The sequence below is a fragment of the Zonotrichia albicollis genome, chromosome 8, assembly GCF_047830755.1.
Source record: "Zonotrichia albicollis isolate bZonAlb1 chromosome 8, bZonAlb1.hap1, whole genome shotgun sequence".
NCBI lineage: Eukaryota > Metazoa > Chordata > Aves > Passeriformes > Passerellidae > Zonotrichia > Zonotrichia albicollis.
The window spans coordinates 13,556,009-13,574,947 of NC_133826.1; the positions used below are offsets into that span (position 1 = coordinate 13,556,009).

At 38.3% G+C, this 18,939-nt stretch overlaps 1 protein-coding gene across 27 annotated transcripts in view; it reads left to right on the forward strand.

The window, feature by feature from the left end:
• The window catches only part of ADGRL2 (adhesion G protein-coupled receptor L2), a 157,330-nt gene that overhangs the window by 23,587 nt on the left and 114,804 nt on the right, over nucleotides 1–18,939 (forward strand). For all 27 annotated transcript variants that reach the window (XM_074546008.1, XM_074546005.1, XM_074546004.1 and 24 more), the window contains exon 2: nucleotides 9,429–9,601. In XM_074546008.1, coding sequence (XP_074402109.1) covers nucleotides 9,529–9,601 — 73 coding nt within the window. In that variant the 5' untranslated portion in view covers nucleotides 9,429–9,528. The remainder of the gene's footprint in view (nucleotides 1–9,428; nucleotides 9,602–18,939) is intronic.

An 18,939-nucleotide genomic window follows, 5' to 3' on the forward strand; every position in this document is an offset into this window, starting at 1 on the left:
ATGTTCATTGCTTATTAAATTGTACAAGAAAATACTCTTAACTACAGCACTATTATACACCTTGGCAACTTGTATGTCCTTGCAGAGCCCATCATCCAGTAAGAGCATTGGATCCTTTGTTTCATTGCAGAATCAGGCCCTTTCTGAATAGATCCTGTAGATTTATTTGCCAGATTTCTTGCAGACATTTCTCACATCCTCGATGATGTGCTAGCAGTAGGTGTGTAATTCAGTAGAATGTTTGTGTGTAGGCACAAGGAAGAGAGTGGTGTGTGCAGTGCTGTCATACAGGGCTTCTCACCCTTGAGCTCCTCTTGAAAGTGTGTATGAGAAAAGCCAGTTACAAGGGGAGAAAACCAAGGAAACCATTGATTTTTTTTCATGGTTTTAGGGTTTTCAGCCTTCTAAGTGCTACTGGTATGTAAAAGGGGTGAACATGAAAGATGTGTCTGCTGGCACTGCCTGCTTTTTTTTTGTACTTAGGAAGTCCTCACAGAAGTCCTCCAAAGGCTTACATAAATTCAGTGGAGTTCCTACCTGTAAGTCATACTTGCCTGGAGAAACTCTTGTCTGCTTACAAAGCAGTTAGACTTCTTCCCTTCTTCTGTTGTCAAAATTAAAAATTTTGTTGTGGCTCATAGCCAAGTATGGGATGGTAGCACACAGCACTTCTCAGGTTTCTATGCAAGACATAAGCCATTACCTTTTAATAGCTAAATGGTCTGTAAATGGTTTGGAAAATCCAGGTTTATGGGATTACTCCTGGAATTTTGTTTGATGGTGGTGATTTTTAGTGGGACTACAAAGTGGTCTTCTAAATGTCCTGACAATCAGGCTGCTGGAAAGAAAACCTACTCTCTGATTATGGTAATATTAATAGTGCTTCAGAGAAAAGAAACAAAGCTAGGAATAATGTAAGAAGGGGTTATCTGAAAAAAGAAGGGAAAAAAAAACCTTAGGTAGAGCATGCTTTAAAACATGGTTAAAAGCATGCATTATTGAAATGGTCATTAATAAAATGCATTGTTGTGATGCTATGATAAATTCTAATACTTGAGCATATGATGGAAGAAGAAATATTTAAAATTTCCTTTCTCCTGCTCTCTATATATAGTCACAAATTTTTCACGTTTATTTGCATGCTCATCTGATGTATTTTATCCTAGATTATCTCATTGCTCCCAAGAAAACCCTTTTGGTAATATTGATAACCTAATATATGACATAGTTTGGTCATTATTATTTCATTTAGTGGTCATATGTATAGACCAAGAGGGAATCTGAATATTGATTTCACTGAATGGCTAGTAATAATGATTTATGAGTCACAGATTCAGTGCAGTGAGCCAAACACAGCAGAGATTACATCTTAGGTGCCACCATTGATTTTGATTCATATTTCACTGCACAATGATTAGGCCATGGTCTCACAGATGTTAATGTTCCTCTCCAAGCAAAGATCTGCCCAAACCACGCTCAGTGCATGGTGACTGTATCTATACACCCACTGCTTCTGACTTTAAAATGCTAAATATTGTTCAGTTGCTTATAAAGAGTTGGTATCTCTGCGATAACAAAGGGTTTTGATAGAATTTTTTTAAATAATCAAAAGTGATTTTGCTGCACACTCAAGCTTATTCCTAAAACTGGAACAATATAATTTATATTGAATACAGATCACTTAATATGATTATAAGTACAACTGATAGAAAATGGATGCTTTAAAATGAATGTTAAACCAGCAGCTTCATGATTCTTTTTGATAATATTCCTTGGCACGTGCCCAGAAAAGAAGTTTTCAGTGCAGTAGTTTCCAGGGAATTGATGCTACCAAACTGAGGTTTGTGCTTGAATATCAAATGCCGAGTCTGCAGCACAGCCGTCCCCCAGGAGGTCCAGTGTGTTGGGCTATACAGCCCCCATTAACCTGGTTATGGCATGGATAAAAGTGCTGTGCATGCATGATAAAAATGTGTTCTTGTCTGCTCTTGCCTGTAACTTGATTTTATTTTGGAAGTGAGTAACGCGTGGGTGTTTTGCTGGCTCTGTGCTGGTCTGCGGAGTTGTCTTACTTCAGTGAAAGACAGAATCATAGTACAGTTTGGGTTGGAAGGCACCTTAAATTATCATGTAATTCCAACCCCCCTTCCATGGCTGGGGAGACATGCTGCCAGACCAGGTTGCCCAAAGCCCCATCCAACCTGGTCTTAACACATTTCCATTGATGTGACATCAGAAACCCTGTTCCAGTGCCTCACCACTCTCACAGTGAGGAGAAGCATCCAAACATCTACTCTAGATTTACCCTCTTTCAGTTTAAAGCCATTCCCCCTTGTCCTATCACTGCAGGCCCTTGTAAAAAGCCCCTTTCCAGCTCTCACGTGTCCCTTTAGGTACTAGAAAGCTGCTATAAGGTCTGCCTAGAACCTTCTCTTCTCCAGACTGAACAGCCCCAGCTCTCTCAGCCTGTCTGCATGGGAAAGGTGCTCCGGCCCTCTGATCATCTTTGTGAGACCCTCCTCCAAAAGGTCCACATAATTCATATCTTGGGGGCCCCAGAGCTGGATTCCATACTCAGTATCAGAGCTCATCTCCCTGCCTAAGCCCAGGCCTAGTGGCCATAAAGCAGATCAGGTGTGATGAAATCCTTGCAGTCAATTAGAGAAACACCATGTCGCTTCGCAGGTACCAACATGTCTGACCACAGTCCCAGGACTTAGTTCTGTTTGTTTTGTTTTTCAGTCTACTTCCACTTCAAACAAGTTCTCAGCTGTGAAAAACAGTGGAAGGGAAAAAAAAAATCAGCTAAGTGGCATAACAGCTTTGAGAAATACGGGCCTCTGCAAAGCCTTGTCAAGGCTGTCAACAAACAGTTTCCTGTCTTACAAGACTGCTATGTCTTTGGTTGATGTTAGTCTAGTGATTTTTTTTCCAAGGGGAAGAAATGAGATCTTTAATGTAAATAGATTATTTTGAGGATTTCTCTTCTCTGAGAAGTTTGAAAAGCCTTTGAATTTTCTTCAGCTGTTACAATTGCTTCTTTAGGTTTGTCATATGGTTCTCAGTGTTTTTGTAAAGATACTCATTATTTTCTTGTTTATTTTTGATGTTCATAAAATCTGTCCTACATAGGTTTGAAAATGAGAGCTATTTGTTTTGCAGTTTAATGAAGAGAATGGCAAACAGCCTCAGACTGTGCCTCTGGTGTCCACAGTGATCAGCATATTTAACATGCTCAGCATGACACTGAGATATTACAGCCGATAACGGTTGTAATTGACTTACAGCATCCTTTCCCTCCCCCTTTCTTTGGATGGTGGGGAATTATCTTTGAGTCCCCAGGAAGCTGTAGTGACACAGAGGGCAGAAGTGGTAGAAAGGTTTTACCTGCACTGCTTGTGTCGAGGTGGTCTCATGTAGCAGTATGAGGTGATTCAGGTGAAATACAGGGAATTTGCAATGAGGATTGACTGACACGCCCTGTCCACCCCTACCCGCCCTTGATTCTGAGCATTTATCAAAGGCAAAAAGAGAAATTCAGACTTGGCAAAAGGAGAGTGCCTGGAGCCAAAAAAAGCCATTCTTATTAGCACTAACAAAGGTTTACTTTGCTGGCTTATTGAATGAAAACTCCCCTGAGTGTCCAGGCTTTATCCTGTGTTAACAAGGGGCAAAGCTGGCTTGTTGGGAATGGACCGCTGTGTAACATGTCTGTAAAACACAAGAATGAGGCCAAGCTGAATTAGAGTGCTGATGAGAAAGGAAAATCTTTGTCTTTTCCTCTCAAATCCTATCTATTTTCCCTGTAAATGATTGTGGTAGACCACTGAGGTGCTGAGGACTGATGGACTAAATTGTGATGTTCCGCTGGTAAAATAGTGTCAGTGCACTGTTTAGTGTCATGTCTTGCATAAGTAGATTGGATATTTTGAATGTTCCATTACACTGAAGAGCTGAGAACTCGGGGTGGGGTGGGTGTTTCTGGGGTCTTTGTCAGTTTTAGGGTACACATTTATTGCTCACTGTTTCAGGCATTCATCTGGCATTAGCATGTAACTTCAGAGCACAATGCCGCTGAATGCATTGAAGTAATTTTTTTGTAGCAAGATTGGATGACCTTGGTCAAGTCTTGTTCTTACTGTATTATTCCCTTCCCTCATACTGTATTCTTTCCATGTAACTTGGGAAGAAATGTTTTGGGTTAGAAATCCAATGTTCAAGGTGACAATTAATAGGGACTGTTGAATACAGAAGTGTAGATAAGACTCCCTGCTACCTTTTGAACATTAAATTGCTTTAATGAAAAGAAAGTATTTTTTAGCTATTTTAGATGGATCAGAGTTAGCCTTTTATTTCACCTTGCAATATGCAGCTGGTTTCATTGGAGCAGATCAGGCATTGGTTGTTTATCATAGGCAGTAGAAGGAGGCTTACTAGATCAGCAGTCTTGATTGTTGTCAGGGGGTTTTTTTGTAAGGTCTCATAGCTAAAACTCATAACCAGATTTTCTACAATCTGGTACTGTAGCACTAATGTGACATTATTAATGTAAATCAATTTTTGAATTAGCATATTGAAAATTTAGGAATAACTCATGTTGAATGCATCTGAAGACGTTCAATGTTGAAAACTAGATTTGTGTCTCATTGCAGATATGTAGAAAATGGTAGCTGTTGGATCATAAACAGTATTAGTCTCATTTGAGGATTTTACTAATGCGGCTTAGACACTTTTACTGATCACACTTCACTAATTAAATTCCTGTGTTACAGATTATAGTAAGTCTAACTTTTTTGTTTCTTTAAATTGGGAAAGCCTCATGATGGGAAAGCACGTGGACACATGATTTCTCAGGAGACTAAGTAGTCTATTATATTGTATGAATATATATCTATTCACCCTTGCCTTCTCTGCCCCCTCCTTTCCTCTGCAGAATGGCTCATATATATTACAGAATTACTCAGTTTCATAAACTGGGTTATGAAAGGCAGTGGGGGTGCTGCTTGTGTGGCAAGGTAGGTCACACAGGATTTATAAGAAGGACTGCCTGGTCCTGCTAGTTCCTTGGCATGTATGAGCTGTGCAGCTATGCCTGATGTTCCTTACCTCCGTGTGCTTCATCATCTGTAAAGCTAGTGCAAATTTTATTTTGTAATAGGGATGTAAAGCTTCACTGAGGTTGCAAGTTCTCTGCGGTGTTTCTAAAATGATTTGGAAAATTAGGCACTATACTGTAAAATACATCAGCATTAGTCTGAATGACTTTTAGCTAAAGAAAAACATCCTTGCTTAGCTGGAAAGATCTCTGTGTTCTCCTTTGTCTTAATTGCCTGAAAAGCTGGATAGAACAGGAGGGAAAAGGCAGCTTTTGAGCATGCTGTGTCAGTTGTCCGGAAGCTCTTAAAAGACCCTTTTTTGGCTTTTGAAAATAAAACCTTGGGAAGGTTAAACAGAGTAGAGTTGGAACACGACAGTCCTTTAGAGGTCTTTCTCTTCCAAGATAAAAGTATTTCAAGGAGCATGCTTGGAGCAGCTTTCTCTTATCTCAGGGGTGCTCTTGAGCAATGTTGCGGGGAGAGGGATGGCCAGCAGTGGCGTGTATTCTGCTGCGGTCGCGTTCCGGCTGCGAGGAGTTTCAGAAGCACAGGAGAACAAGGAGGCGAGGAGGGGGCACTGAGATATTCGGGACTTGGAGCACAGCTTATGAATACAGTATGAAGGGATGCCCAGTACCTTTGCAGTGTTACATTTAACATTTCTATTCCTGATCTGGCCTTCTTTGACAGTGCATATGAGAAGAATCTTAACAAGGTGAACCACTCTACTTCCAGCAGGGGGTTGTTTTTTTTTTCCTGTGGGAGATTGCAGTATGGCCCAGAGGTAGGGATTTAAGTTACAACTGAAATTTTCTGGGCAGCTTTTATTGCACTCTGAAATTCAAGCAAGATTTTGCTCTAGGGAGTTTCTCTTTGCCCCACCCACAGGCTGAAGCAGTCAGCGATGCAGAGAAAATGTTTATTAAGGTCTGAGGGGAAATAACTTATTTGCGCAGGACAGCCACTCGCTGTAGTCTCCTTTTTCTGTTTACAAAGAAGTAACCTAATACATCTTTTCCTGCTTCTAGTCGTTTGGTTTGGGATTTGTTGTTGTTGTGAGATGCCCCGACAGTCTCTGTATCACTGATATAGATGGATGGTCAGAAGGATGTGGCTGACAGCAGTGTCTTTAGTCCGAGTGCTCTCTGGCTCCAGCTCATGTCTGGGTGCCTTTCTCAGGTTTAGCTTTTGTTATGCTGATGAATGGTTGGAGCTGCACGTTCTTTTACTTAAAGCCACATAGAGATTCTCAAATACGGAGGCTCCATTAAAATTTGTTTGCTGTGAACATGTTAACTTATTCTAAAGAAAAGAAGCAAACCCAAATTCAATTGCATCAGTTTTCAAACACAGTTTCATTTTTTCTTGGGTTTTTAGATAAACATCTGTTACTGATAATCTGTTAGGGGCTGGTTAGTTTATCTTGAATTCTTTTTGCAGCAGCACACTGAGTTAAATTCTATGTCTGTAGGCTACAGCAGTCTAAGAGAACAATATATTGCACAAAACACTTAAAATTGCTCTTTAAAATGCTTGCCATTTCTTCTTATTTTAATAGTTTATGCTGGTTTTGGTATTTCAAAGGCATCAATATATTTTCAGAAACTTAGTCCTTATAAAAGTGACTAAGTCAGTTTAGAAGGTCAAGAACTTTACTCAATTGAAAAAAAAAAGACAAAGTGTTTGGCATACATTTTGCAACTATTTCCTAGGGAGATGCCGGTCTTACGCAAGTGATGCTTTGATTATTGGTTTTATTTTTGACATAACTCCTTCCTCCCCACTCCAATTTAAAAAGGCCCACAAGGAAGTGATGACTGAGGATGATAAAGCACGTGAATGTCACTCTGCAGTTGAAGCTGAAGAAAGATATGTGAAAACCTGAGAGTGCAGTGATATGTTATAGAAATAATGATAAAAGTTGAGTCTCAGGAAGTCCAAATCTTCTGGACAGACTGGGAGCAATCAGAAGGCTGATTTAATTTCACTTTTAGCCATTATTATTCATCATCTATTCTCCTGGATTATTCTGATTGCTTACTGAAATTACACTGATTAGTCTGTAGTGTGTGTGGAATAGTTTTATGATTTTTCCTTTGGGTGCTACAGGTGGAAAATTAATCCAAACTCCTCCCAAGATTCTTGCTGAACTATCTCCAGGGCTTTTCTGTCCAGAGATCATGGTGGCAATTTTTTCTTCTTAACTCTGCAGGAGCTCCTTTGCAATTTTAATTTTTGCTGAATGCAGTGCATCCTTTGTGGACTTTTAGATTTATTTTCTTTTAGTTACAAAAGAGTCTCAGCCCAGTGTAAAAGATCTAGAGCTGGAATGTGACTGTCCTCATAACCACTGTGGGGTCCTCATGTGTCACCATCTAAATCCAGGTCACACCTTGTACCTCAGGGCACGTGGGTGTGTGCCAGGGAGAGCCACGCGCTGCCCATCCTGCACTCCATTTGCTGTAGCCTGCTTCTTGCTGAAATATGTGTGGGAAAAAGTACCTGTGACTGGAGAGCACCTATCTGTTGTTGAAAATTGGACAAAGGGTTCATTTTTTTGTATCAATAAACATAAAAACATATGGTCTCAGATGTCAGTTTTCTTTAATTTCACTGTGTGAGGAGTCACAGCACACTTGTATTGTGAGAGAGATGCCTCCAGTTCTCTTAAAGAGGAGCCAAGTAAAGAAACCTTCTTCACTATTTAATAATTTCCACAGATACACTGCCTTCCTTGAGAGCCAGAGAAATTGTTCTGTAATGTTTTCCGTTAATTCCCATCTTTCTCTCCTTGTGGGAAAAATTAATGTCAGTTTTGTTGCTGTTTGTGTGCTCAGGGAACAAACTTTATCATTGATTATGATTAACATTTCTACTTCTAAAAATTATCAACATTTCATAGAATTTCTTTATCTGCTATTTTGTGCTCTTCATCCTTTCCACTTCTCCTTGCCAAAAGGGTAAATGTATTTTTAAAGTCCTTAACATGCTCTAGTACTCATAAGAATCATAAGTGGCCCTTGGATCCTGCCACTTAAATTTTAACACAGTCATTGTTACGTGGTTTTAAAGTAACTTTAATTTCAGATATCTCAGCAATATGTCCTCAGAGTCCTGTTCATTTGTCCTGGAAAGACCAAGCCAATGTGAGACCAGGCTCAGCCCTTTGCATCCGTGGTTGCTGCAGTGCTCTGTGTTCTCCAGAGTTGTTTCACATGTCTGTAATATGTAGAGCCAGGTTTCTACTTAAAAATAATCTGTTCTTCTATGGATGTTAATTTTTCTTTAGTTCCCCAAACTCTAATAGTCAGGGCTGAAGCATGACCTAGCTTCATACAGTGAGATATGGAAGAGGATGTGTGTAGTTACTCAGCTGGCTGGTGAGAGAATAGAGTCATTAGCAAAAGGGAGCACTCTGCTGTCAAATCTTCTACCACAGCTACTGCACTCTATCACTATAATTATATTTTTCAAATGCAAATGATAGCTTGAAGAATTTTTCCTTTGGTACATCGTTTACAGGAACAGTTCAGTTCGTATTTCTCAGTAGGAGACAAATCTTGTCTGAGGCTAAGGACAGAAGAAGGTCTCATCCATTGTTTATTCCCTTTTCTCTGAAGATGTTTATTGTGTAGAAATACAGCTAACTGTGCAGTGATATGAAGAGGCTGCCTCACCAAATGGCGTATTTTGTCAGCAAAGCAGCTGTTACTGCCTCTCTCATCCAAGGAGAGCAATCTTTGTGTAGCATGAAGGGAGCGCCAGAGCCATGGCAGGGAGCAGACCTGCTCAGCCTTCCTGCTGGGGGGAGTTGCTCTGCTGCTCTCAGCCTCTCCACGTTTCAAATCCCCAATAAGTATATATACATAATATATAATACACACATACATACATATGTCTATATAATAATATATAGTGCCCTAGATTTAATTTTTCTGTGGTTCTTTAAGGTAGAGAAATGCAGGTTGTGTCAGATTTGTGGAGAAAGAAAACCTTAGCCAGCTCATCTACAGGTCCAGTTTGTTATATTTGGTGCAAATGTTCTCCCGTTGGTTTTTTTTCACGTGTCTTAGTGCAAATACATCAGTAACACTCATGCTTTCAACATTAACACGTATCATTATTTGGCATTGTGCTTAGTGATGATTGACCTTGAGAGATTACATCCCAGAACCCTGCCAAATTCCCAGCTACAGTGCCGGCATGCTCTCAGTTTTTACTAAATATTTCTGTCTTCGTGTGAAGTAAAACTTGCTATTCCAAATTATTGGTGTTCAGGTACTGATAGATTTTTTTTTTTCTCCTTTTCTTCCAAATCTTCTGCTGCTCCAGGTATGAAGATGAATAATGCAGACCACTGGTTTCGATGATGCTGGGCTTTTATAACCAGATTCATTAAGGAATACAAAGAAAATTCTTACAGGGATCAATAATGGTGTCTTCTGGCTGCAGAATGCAAAGTTTTTGGTTTCTGCTCATTATCAGCTTCCTGCAGTGTACTGAAGGTAAGCTTTAGTTTATTTTTTACTTGGGTTTTCAGATGAGTTAAATGGACTGTACAATTAATTTCTGTTAGATAACTTGAAGTTTGAGGATGACAAACTAAATGTAGTATATTCTAGGCTTAATTTATAAGACTCAAATTGTCCCTTTTTAATGAAGAAAAGAAGAAAATAATTTTTTTTAGGTTTGATAGTATCATATGTTGAAATTGAAGTGCAATGTTCAGGCAAGTGAAGTATTAATAGCCTTGATTGGTAGGTGCCTTATTTTTGGATTCTTCCTGTTTACCCTTCCTTTTCTATTCTCATTGCACAAGAAATGTAAGGATATGTTAAATGTGATATAAAACAACTAAATGAAATACCCGTTCTACTTTTCTAATTTTGCTCACTGAAAACGAAATGGCAAACACTTCATTAAGATTAGTGCTATGCAAGTTAAATTCCAGGAAATAAAACTCAAAGTTCATACAGAAATAGCATCTACTTGAAAATATTTTTGCTCTATTTGGAAAAAGGAAAAATACTTCACTGCTATCAAATGTGTTTAAAATAGCCATTAAATTAAAGAGATGAGGAAGGAAAAGGATTTTTTAAAGAAGTTGCATTATCTATTCTTTATCTGTTTTTTTTTCATAAATTATACTTCATCCAGTTAGTCTGTCTCCACAGCTGTTCTTGTGGCCCTTTTAATAAGTGGAGGAACACAAATGAATGAAAAGGAAAACATGACTTATGAATTTTTAATTGCAAATATTCGTATAGAACTTGAGGCTGGTTTTGGGTGTGAGCATTTTGATTGACTAGATTGCAGGTGAAAAGATTGGTTTAGTAATAAAATAGCATCTCCATGCCATCTCACATTATTCAGTAATTGATGTATAATATACAGAGTTCCTTCCTGCATCTTTGTCATGATCTCACCAGTTTTTAAAGCAGATATGCACGTTACTCTGTCAAAATTCCTGAATGTTAAGGCCAGATTTTCAGAAATACTTCTGGAAAACTACCCTGCCTCCTCCTCTCTTTCTTCCTAAATTTCTATAATTAAAAAGGAACTATTACATAAATAAAAAGTCCCTACAAATTCAAATATTTTCTGCAGCTTTCCACGCTCACTGCATCATCTCCTAAGCTTTCTTTGCAGCCTTGCTCAGCTGGGGCTGTGCTGGCAGCCGAGCTTTGCCGAGATGGGTTGTTCATCTGCATGTGTGAACACACATCTCAGGGAGCCCGTCCTCCTGCCTGTTTCTGAACTTGGGGAAGTCTCATTTCACTGAAACAGCTTCCACAGTCAGTTCCCCATCCCTCCCCTGCTCCTTAAATGCTGCCAGGATGTAGTAGGAGGCTGAGCAGATCTGAGATGGTTTCATGCTTGGTGGGACTCCTGGTCTGGGAGCCGCTGCTCTCGCTGCCCGCGCTGCCTGCCCGGGCTGGGGACTTGGCTGTAATCTCACTTGTACAAACAGCTGGAAGAGAATATGCTTTCCAGCCTCCTTCATAGGTAAGAAAGGTAAATGTGGATTAGGAGATTGGAGTTATAAACTTTATGACTGGCTGGTTTGGTAATAACTGGTGCTAATTATAAATGCACTTACATTGCAGAAGTGGTTGCACAAGGTGAAACCTAAGGTGTAGGAAGTTGAGACATCTATTTATGGGGTTTTTTTCTGAAGCTTTAAAACACTAAGGTTTTTAAAAATTATTATTATTGCAATTGTTTCAGATCTCTCTACTTAATGCATTTTACAAACATTCAGGTGCTTGCAGTTTAATGCTGTGTGATGGTTGAAAACATCTGAAAGCAGAAAGGAAAAGCAGACGAACAACTTTCTGTGGTTTGGTTACAGTTGCAAACAGCGGGCTGTAAAACATGTTTTATCTGCTGAGTTTGGAAGGGAAAAAGTCAACTGAGAACTTCTGCAGATTGAATTTTTACCATTTGCAGAAAGTTAATTTTCATTGTCATCTGTAATATTTCAAGTTCATTTTATTCTGTCCCTGTTTTTCTTGCTTTTAGTAGCCAGTAGCAATCTTTTGATGCTTCAGTTGTGAATTTACTTTTTTTAAGTCTATACAAGAGCTGCTTTTTCAGCTAAAAGAAACAGGGAAGGAAATTGGGAGCAGATAACAGAATCATACCAAATTAATTGTAAATTCTTAAAATAAATGAAATACTGTGGCTCTGTATACTGGAAATGAATATTAATATAGAGTTGGCTTCCAGCCACAGAAGAAAAATGAATACTGCATTATTACACTTTCTCACAAAATTACATTGCCTTCTGCTTCAGTAATAAGAGATGCCAAGTATAACATGCTTTAGTAGCACTTCATGCCTGGAAGTATGAACATGAACAAAGGTTAAAATAAGAGCATCTAACTTTTGCTAGAAATAAGAAAATCTTTAATTCTCTTGCTTGGAATGTAGTTTTTTAATAGAAATCTGATGTGTACATGAAGGTTGTTGCAGTTACTGGGAGAGATAAAACCTGGCTGAATTCCCTGCTCTTACATTTTAATGTTTCTGTACAGTTTAATGGAGAGGAAGGGGGGGAAATGATGCTGGGTGTGGACAAGTGATTCATTTATTCATATAATGAAACATTTTCCAATCAAGAAAAGGCTTTATAACTCTCACAGCCTTAACTTTACCTCACCAGGGAACTGGCAAGCAGGCACCGTTATATGAAGGCTGTGATTTTCTTTTATTGTTGCCTATCCAAACAGGAATTGTATCTTCAGATAAGAAGGTCTTGGTTTTCCCTTTTTTTTTTCCTCCCTGGATATGCAGTCCAGATGGGATTGCTTTTGAAACAGTCCATTCCTTCAGGTAAAATGCACCTGGACCAGACAAGTGCTGACAGCTGGACAGGAAAACCACACTGGGTTATTATACACTGCTGGTACATCTGATCAACAAGAACTCGCTATTGTTGTGTTTGTTGTTACTGCCATCAACAGCAAGCGTTGCAGCCCTAAATGAGGAAGGGCCAAAAGGCTGGAAAGAGGAATGAAAAGCTCGAGTCATGAGCTGGAGTATTATTAATCTCATTTCTGGAAGTTATTTTTCTGTCTCTTTTTTTAGCCTGTTTTATATGGGCATGTCTTTCAAACTACAGTTCTATTGCAAAGGCAGACTGAAGGGGATGCCTTGGGAAGCAGCCTGGCTCAGCCTTGGGCAGGTGCCTGTGGGGGCCTGGCCTGGGCACTCAGGGCACAGCAGAGCTCCCGCTGCACTGTGCCAGACCCCGTGTCCGTCCCACCCCATCAGGAGGGGATTCCTGCTCAGTCCCATGCACCTTTACTTACCTGTTTCCTACAAACACTAGGAAGTTAATTACTTTTGACACCACCACTTTTTTTCTCCCCCTTCCTAATTAGGTGAAATCATCTAACAAGTTAAAAATTATCTGAGAAAATAGAGAAAGCCAGAGAGTGAGATCACACACGTCTTGTTTCCATAGCAAAGCAGAGTAGAAAGCATATTATATGTATTATTGGTTTCTCTTCAAGCAAGTTAAGACAGATACACTAATATGCATATGAAAAAAAGATGTCAGAGCTAAACATTCTGGTGTAGATTGGTTTTTGGACAGTGCAGGTTTCAGTATTTTAAGCTTTATCTTGCTTACAAAGTCCACCTTTTTGACTAGCTTTTGATGCTGTTTGTTTTTATTCTTTTCTGCTGCTTGAAAAGCACAAGTGCCTTGGAAGTGCTGAAATAATTTTCTTTGCTTTCTATTTTAACCAAGGTTTAATTCAATTTAAATCCATTTTATTATGAATTATTATCTGTGCTTTGTCCAAAGGAAGAAGCATCATGCTTTCATTATCTATTTAATTCTGTTTTCCTAAATGGAATTAATGTTATTTAAAGAAATCCAGCTTGTCTTTGCTTCTGAATGTTTGTTTTAATGAGCATTACACTGAAAAGGATATATTCCTGTAAATTCCAGTTATGCCAGCCAAAGAGCTGAGTGCTGAGTTGGAAGCAGTTCTAAGTGCATATTCAATATTAGTGCACTTACTAAAGAAAATGCTAAATACAGATAATGTACTTTGGGCCACTACAAAGATATTTGCTATTTTAGTGTATTACTCCAGCTCTTCATCTTCCTGTGAAGCCACTCAGATGTGGAGTGTCTAAGGCACATGGCACAGGTACTGAATAAACAGTAAAAGCATGACAGCTTTCCTACATGCTTACTACGAGTATTAGTAGGACTTTGTCCAGGATAAAAATTATAAAAATATTGTACCATGGCCCTGATTTAGGTTCTGCAAGGAGTGAAATCCATTATGGAATCGCACTAGAGCAAAGAGGAGCACTGATTTAATTTCTAGCTGTGGAATTTATCACAGTGAGGGCTCTGTCAGGCCCCCAGTTAGCAGGAACCACTGGGTTTACAGAGCTTGCAAAGCATCCATAAGCACACCCAGTGTGCTGAGGCCGGACTGGTATTGCCCACTCTTTGGAGGATCACTCTAATAAGCTTAATGCTATCTTCATTTGTATCATGTATACCTGATATGGTTTAGGATTCTTTGGAATTTTTTTTTCTTAATTGATTAATGCAGATTATGAAGAATTTTTCTGAAGAAAGCAACTGCTGCTCTGGGTCCTGTTTTTGGTCCTAAAGGTCATGCCATTTTTTAGTGGTATTTTCTGGTGCAAACATATCTGGGACATCTCTCTTTTCTTTTCTTTTCTAATAGAGGGCCAACATATCTTCTAAAGAGAAAATTTTTCTGAACAGCAAGATCAAACTTCTTCCTAAAGGAGAACGTCTGTTAAGCTTTTCAACTGCATTTCCAAAAAATAGAGACTGACAGACTGCCCAGAAAGTCCAGAGATACTTTAACATGCTGGCAGTGAATAATCTTTTATATATTCCCAGAGTACTGATGTCTGCAGGATTCTGTGTTGTAACATTACATTTTTGAAACCAAAGCAATACCATCACTATTGCAAAATGTGGAAGAATCATGTAGAAGAATGCATGAAGAACCATTTTAAATACTGTACTTACATTTAAATGAAAACTTGCTAGGAAGTGTTAGTGTAGGAGTCTTACAGTTTAGGCAAAGAAAAGAGTATAAATGCATAAATACTATGGGATGAGTAATAATATTACTATTTTGATATGCTGTCTTCTCAGTTACTGAAAAACATTGTCCTTTATGAGGGAGATTTTGCATGTTGTTGGGCTCTGTGTTCAGAAGAAGAAAAAGCCCCTTGTAATGTGTAAAATGAGAGAAGAGTGTTGTGCTAGGGGCAGATGCTGTGTTTTTAGAGGCCTCTAAGCTGCTGCTGGAGTTTACTGTCTTTGGTTGCTGTAACCTTGGTGGGTCTCAGGGCGAGGTGAGCTGTGCTGGTGACCACTGCAATGAGAGGGGGTTTATTTAACCTTCAGCTGACCTGCACCAACATCATTGCCTAAGGGGCTTTTCTTCTGTTAAATGTAAATCTGGGAATGCTTTAGATTAGTTTATTATGATAAAGGGACCTTTGCAGGAATACAGTAGCAGATTTTGGACATGTCTTTCAGAAAGCAAATAGGCTTTATTAGTAATCTACTACTAAATATAAGAAAACATATGGTTCATTTTTTTATTGAGTTGTATTTAAAAAAATCTTTAATTATTTTTAATTTCTGGGGTTTTTTGTTGAAGAATGCTGCTTGTCTTAGTAACAAGGGTTTTTTATATAGTTGTAACATTGTTTTATATTGTACTTTCAGGTCACAGTGTAAAATGTATGTATAACTGCCTGAAGCATCTGATATCAATGAATGCTTCAGCACTGGCTTTCTTATTGCATTTAGTGTCCTTATGATCAAATTATAAAAATTATCATAAAGTATAATGATTTTAGATTTAATATTTGTTGCCAAGTTCTGCAAGCACAAAATGGGTTTTATATTTGCAAGTAGATCCATTGATGCTCATGGTCTACGTCTGTGAGTAAGAGGCACAGAAAGAAATAGTCTGTGCTGATTGTCTATTGCATGGATGGATGTCTTGATAGCAGCAAGCATATGTAGGATGAAGGCACTACAGAAAAAGGACTAACACAAATTACTCTAAAATATGTTTCATGTATGTGCCCACTTCCATGTTTGTGCTAGTGCTCCAGATTGTGTTACATGAGGAAGGAGAGATAAAACTATCCACAGGGAGAAATTCTTGGCTTGTCCATCCATACTCCCGTTATAAAGGCACTTAATAGTATAGGGGCTCCTAACAATGGCAAAGACAAACTTGAAAATTGTCTGACATTTTGCAGTGGTTAACTGGTGTCATCTTTATTCATCAGTGTTGTTTTTGTAGAAGAATATTTACAGTTGCTCCTTTTAATTTTTTTTGTTTGTTTATTATGTTTGGGTTGATACTTTAAATGAAACTCAAGAATACTAGATGCTTTTCCAATTATAGATATATATATATTTTAGGAATACTAAATTTTTTTCAGTTTTAACACAGGGTATATTTTGTATGTGTGCCTCTGTAGACGAGCCATACCTGAAATCCACAGACATAGTGTGGTAAACTGAATATGCAGTTCTTTTTGATAGTAAGAGCTGAAAAAATCCTTTTGCACGAGGTGTTCCAAATTTCTGCTGTTCCAGAAAGACTCTCAAACTACTCTATTGCCTTTCGAAACCCAGCTGTGCTAAAGCTCTGTGTGTTTCTATAATCTCTACCTCCTTGCTTTCATTTGAAGTATAAAGAAATGGAGCTGTATGAATGTCAGCTCTGTTTATGGCTCCTTCTTTCAGTCAGGGAGACAATTCATCCATGTCCCAGTGACATTAGGGTAGCTTGTGTAAGTGTGTTTGAGGGCGTTGCCAGCGGTAGAGGAGATTCCCTTCTTGTTCCTTCAGAGCTTGGACAAGTCCAGGTGGTAGGGAATGTTTAATTCTTTTTGTTTTCTCAATTTATCCTAGTGCAATAATCCCTGATGTTTTCCCGGTGTATAAAAGATGTGTGGGGGAGACTAGTTGGGAAGCAAAATGAATTTTTTTTTTTCATCTGTTGCCTGAGCAACCCATACATGTGAGAAACCCAGGGGGACCACATAACTTTCAGTTGTTGGATACAGCACTCGGCGAGTTTTATGAGGGATCTTGACGATGGAAGGAAGGCTGGCTTTTGTGTTCTCCCTTGTCAGGGATTTTGATGTCTCTCTCAGGAGTTGGGTAGTTTTGTTCTCTTCCAGCAGAAAGTACAATTAATGCAAGGTGCTGTTGGAGCAATTTTCTTGTTAAATTTGAATTAGGTAATTCATTTAGGAAACCTGAGAGGAAGTTGACACTGAAACCAGATTCGTCTGTGTGCTGAACAGTTGGAAAAGCAATGGGAAATGTTTGCCTTTTATAGGCTTCAGTGCTGCTTCATATCGCTTCTGTTTTAACCATCTTTTGAATGAGCTTCACTCAGATTTTCCTGCTTGCCGCTGGTCCTGTGCCTGTGATTAGATCTGCCTTCCTCTGTACTTCTCCCACTGAGCTACCCTGGTTCATTTCGCTCAGGCTCGTGAATTGCCTCTAATTGCACAATGTTGCTAGAATTAAGTGGCTATTTATTCTGCAACATTGTAACATTTGCCATTGAACGTCTATTGGAAAAGTCTGTGTTCTAGCCGAGCACTGATCGTGCTTTTTAGTAGCTCAAGATAAATATGCTTTTAGTAAACAAAACTGAACAGTTTGTTGCTTAGGCTTTTGCATCATTTAATTTGCAACAGATGAAACTGGCATGCGTGAAGAGTGAAGCATGGAAAGTACTAGAGGGCAAACGGGTGGTTTGTGATGTGGATTATTACCCATAAAGATGGATAGGGTCCACAAAACATCACTTCATGTATTAATGCACCAGCTGTGGAAAAAAAAAAAAATCTATCAGCATACTATATCATGCATAAACTGCTTGGTTTAGGCCTTCAATTCAAATCCTGCTCAGTAATCTTCTCTATCTTTATGCTAGTCTGAAGATCTATATGTGCGTATAGATCTTCCTAGATATAAAAAGCATCTGTACATTTTTAAAAATTCACAATACAAAAAGGCTGGAAGTCATCCATATGTAGAGTGTCTTGAAGGATTTGTGATACAATGTTTTGTTCTGCAGTGTAAACTGAGTGCTGACAGAAAGCAGTCACAAATACATCTAACCAGCAGTCTTTCCTTTGCCAGTTACAAAGTAATCTAATAATGTAGCAATTATTTTATGCTTTATATGTAACAATATAACAATTATTTTGCTGTGCAAATTATTTCAAATTTCATGGTAATAAATCAACAGAGTCCTGACTCAGTCCTGAGAACAATTCCTGTTATGATATTTTGTCTTATCTCTCTGATGCATTATTTTCTGTCTCTTAGATTTGTTGTAGATCCATTTTAACTATATTTCTATGATACCTTCTTTTTGCAAAAGTTTTTTTTAAATATGAAGAGAGACTTTCTAAATATTTGCTGTTAAAAACTCATCGTCATGTTAATCTTATTTGCAACCGACTTGGTGATTCTGACTTTATTTACCTCATAGCCACATCTGTTTTGATTCTTTTAATTCCATTTTTTATATAGCCGATTAAAAATAAAATAGAAAAATCTAGTGACAATAACTGGGAAAAAACTAGTAAAGAAATTCTTTGGTCAAGGTATGAATGATTATGAAATAATCAAAATTCATTCTCTTGATCCTCTTTCCATCTGGAGTAAGGGATAAGGTTGTAACAGAGGAAAAAAAGTGCATTTAGAAGCATTCAAGGATGTTAAGCAACAATAAAACTCTGTAACCATTTAAATGACAGCAGCTGACTATTTGAATTAACTTTGTGTTTGGCTTAATTTTGGGGCCTAATTATTCCTAACTTACGTGAGTAGATTTCAATTATACAATACTGCAGGGATTTGTAGCTAAGGCAACTAAAGGAATCATTTTACATAAAGTACTTTTGTTCAACTGATTAGGCAGGTAAAAATGGAATGATAGAAAATGGGAACTCTTGTCTGATAAGGGCCAGTGAATTGTTTCCAATGACACTATGAAGAAATAACATAAGGAAATATCATTATTAAAGATCTTGAAAATTTTTGGCAGCGTGCTTATATCTTGATAGGGTGGTGTTAGTTAACTCTTCACAAGCAATTGATTGGAGTATTACCAATATCTCTATCAGTAAAAAGATGATGAATATTTTTGTGATACCTTGGTTTGGCCTGCATGAGGTGGGTATTTCTAGAAGCTTGTTAACTAAAAATTTTGTTCTTAGATGGGCTTTTCAATAGGTATTAATTTATGCCAGTTAAGCATTTAAATGGGAAAAAGAT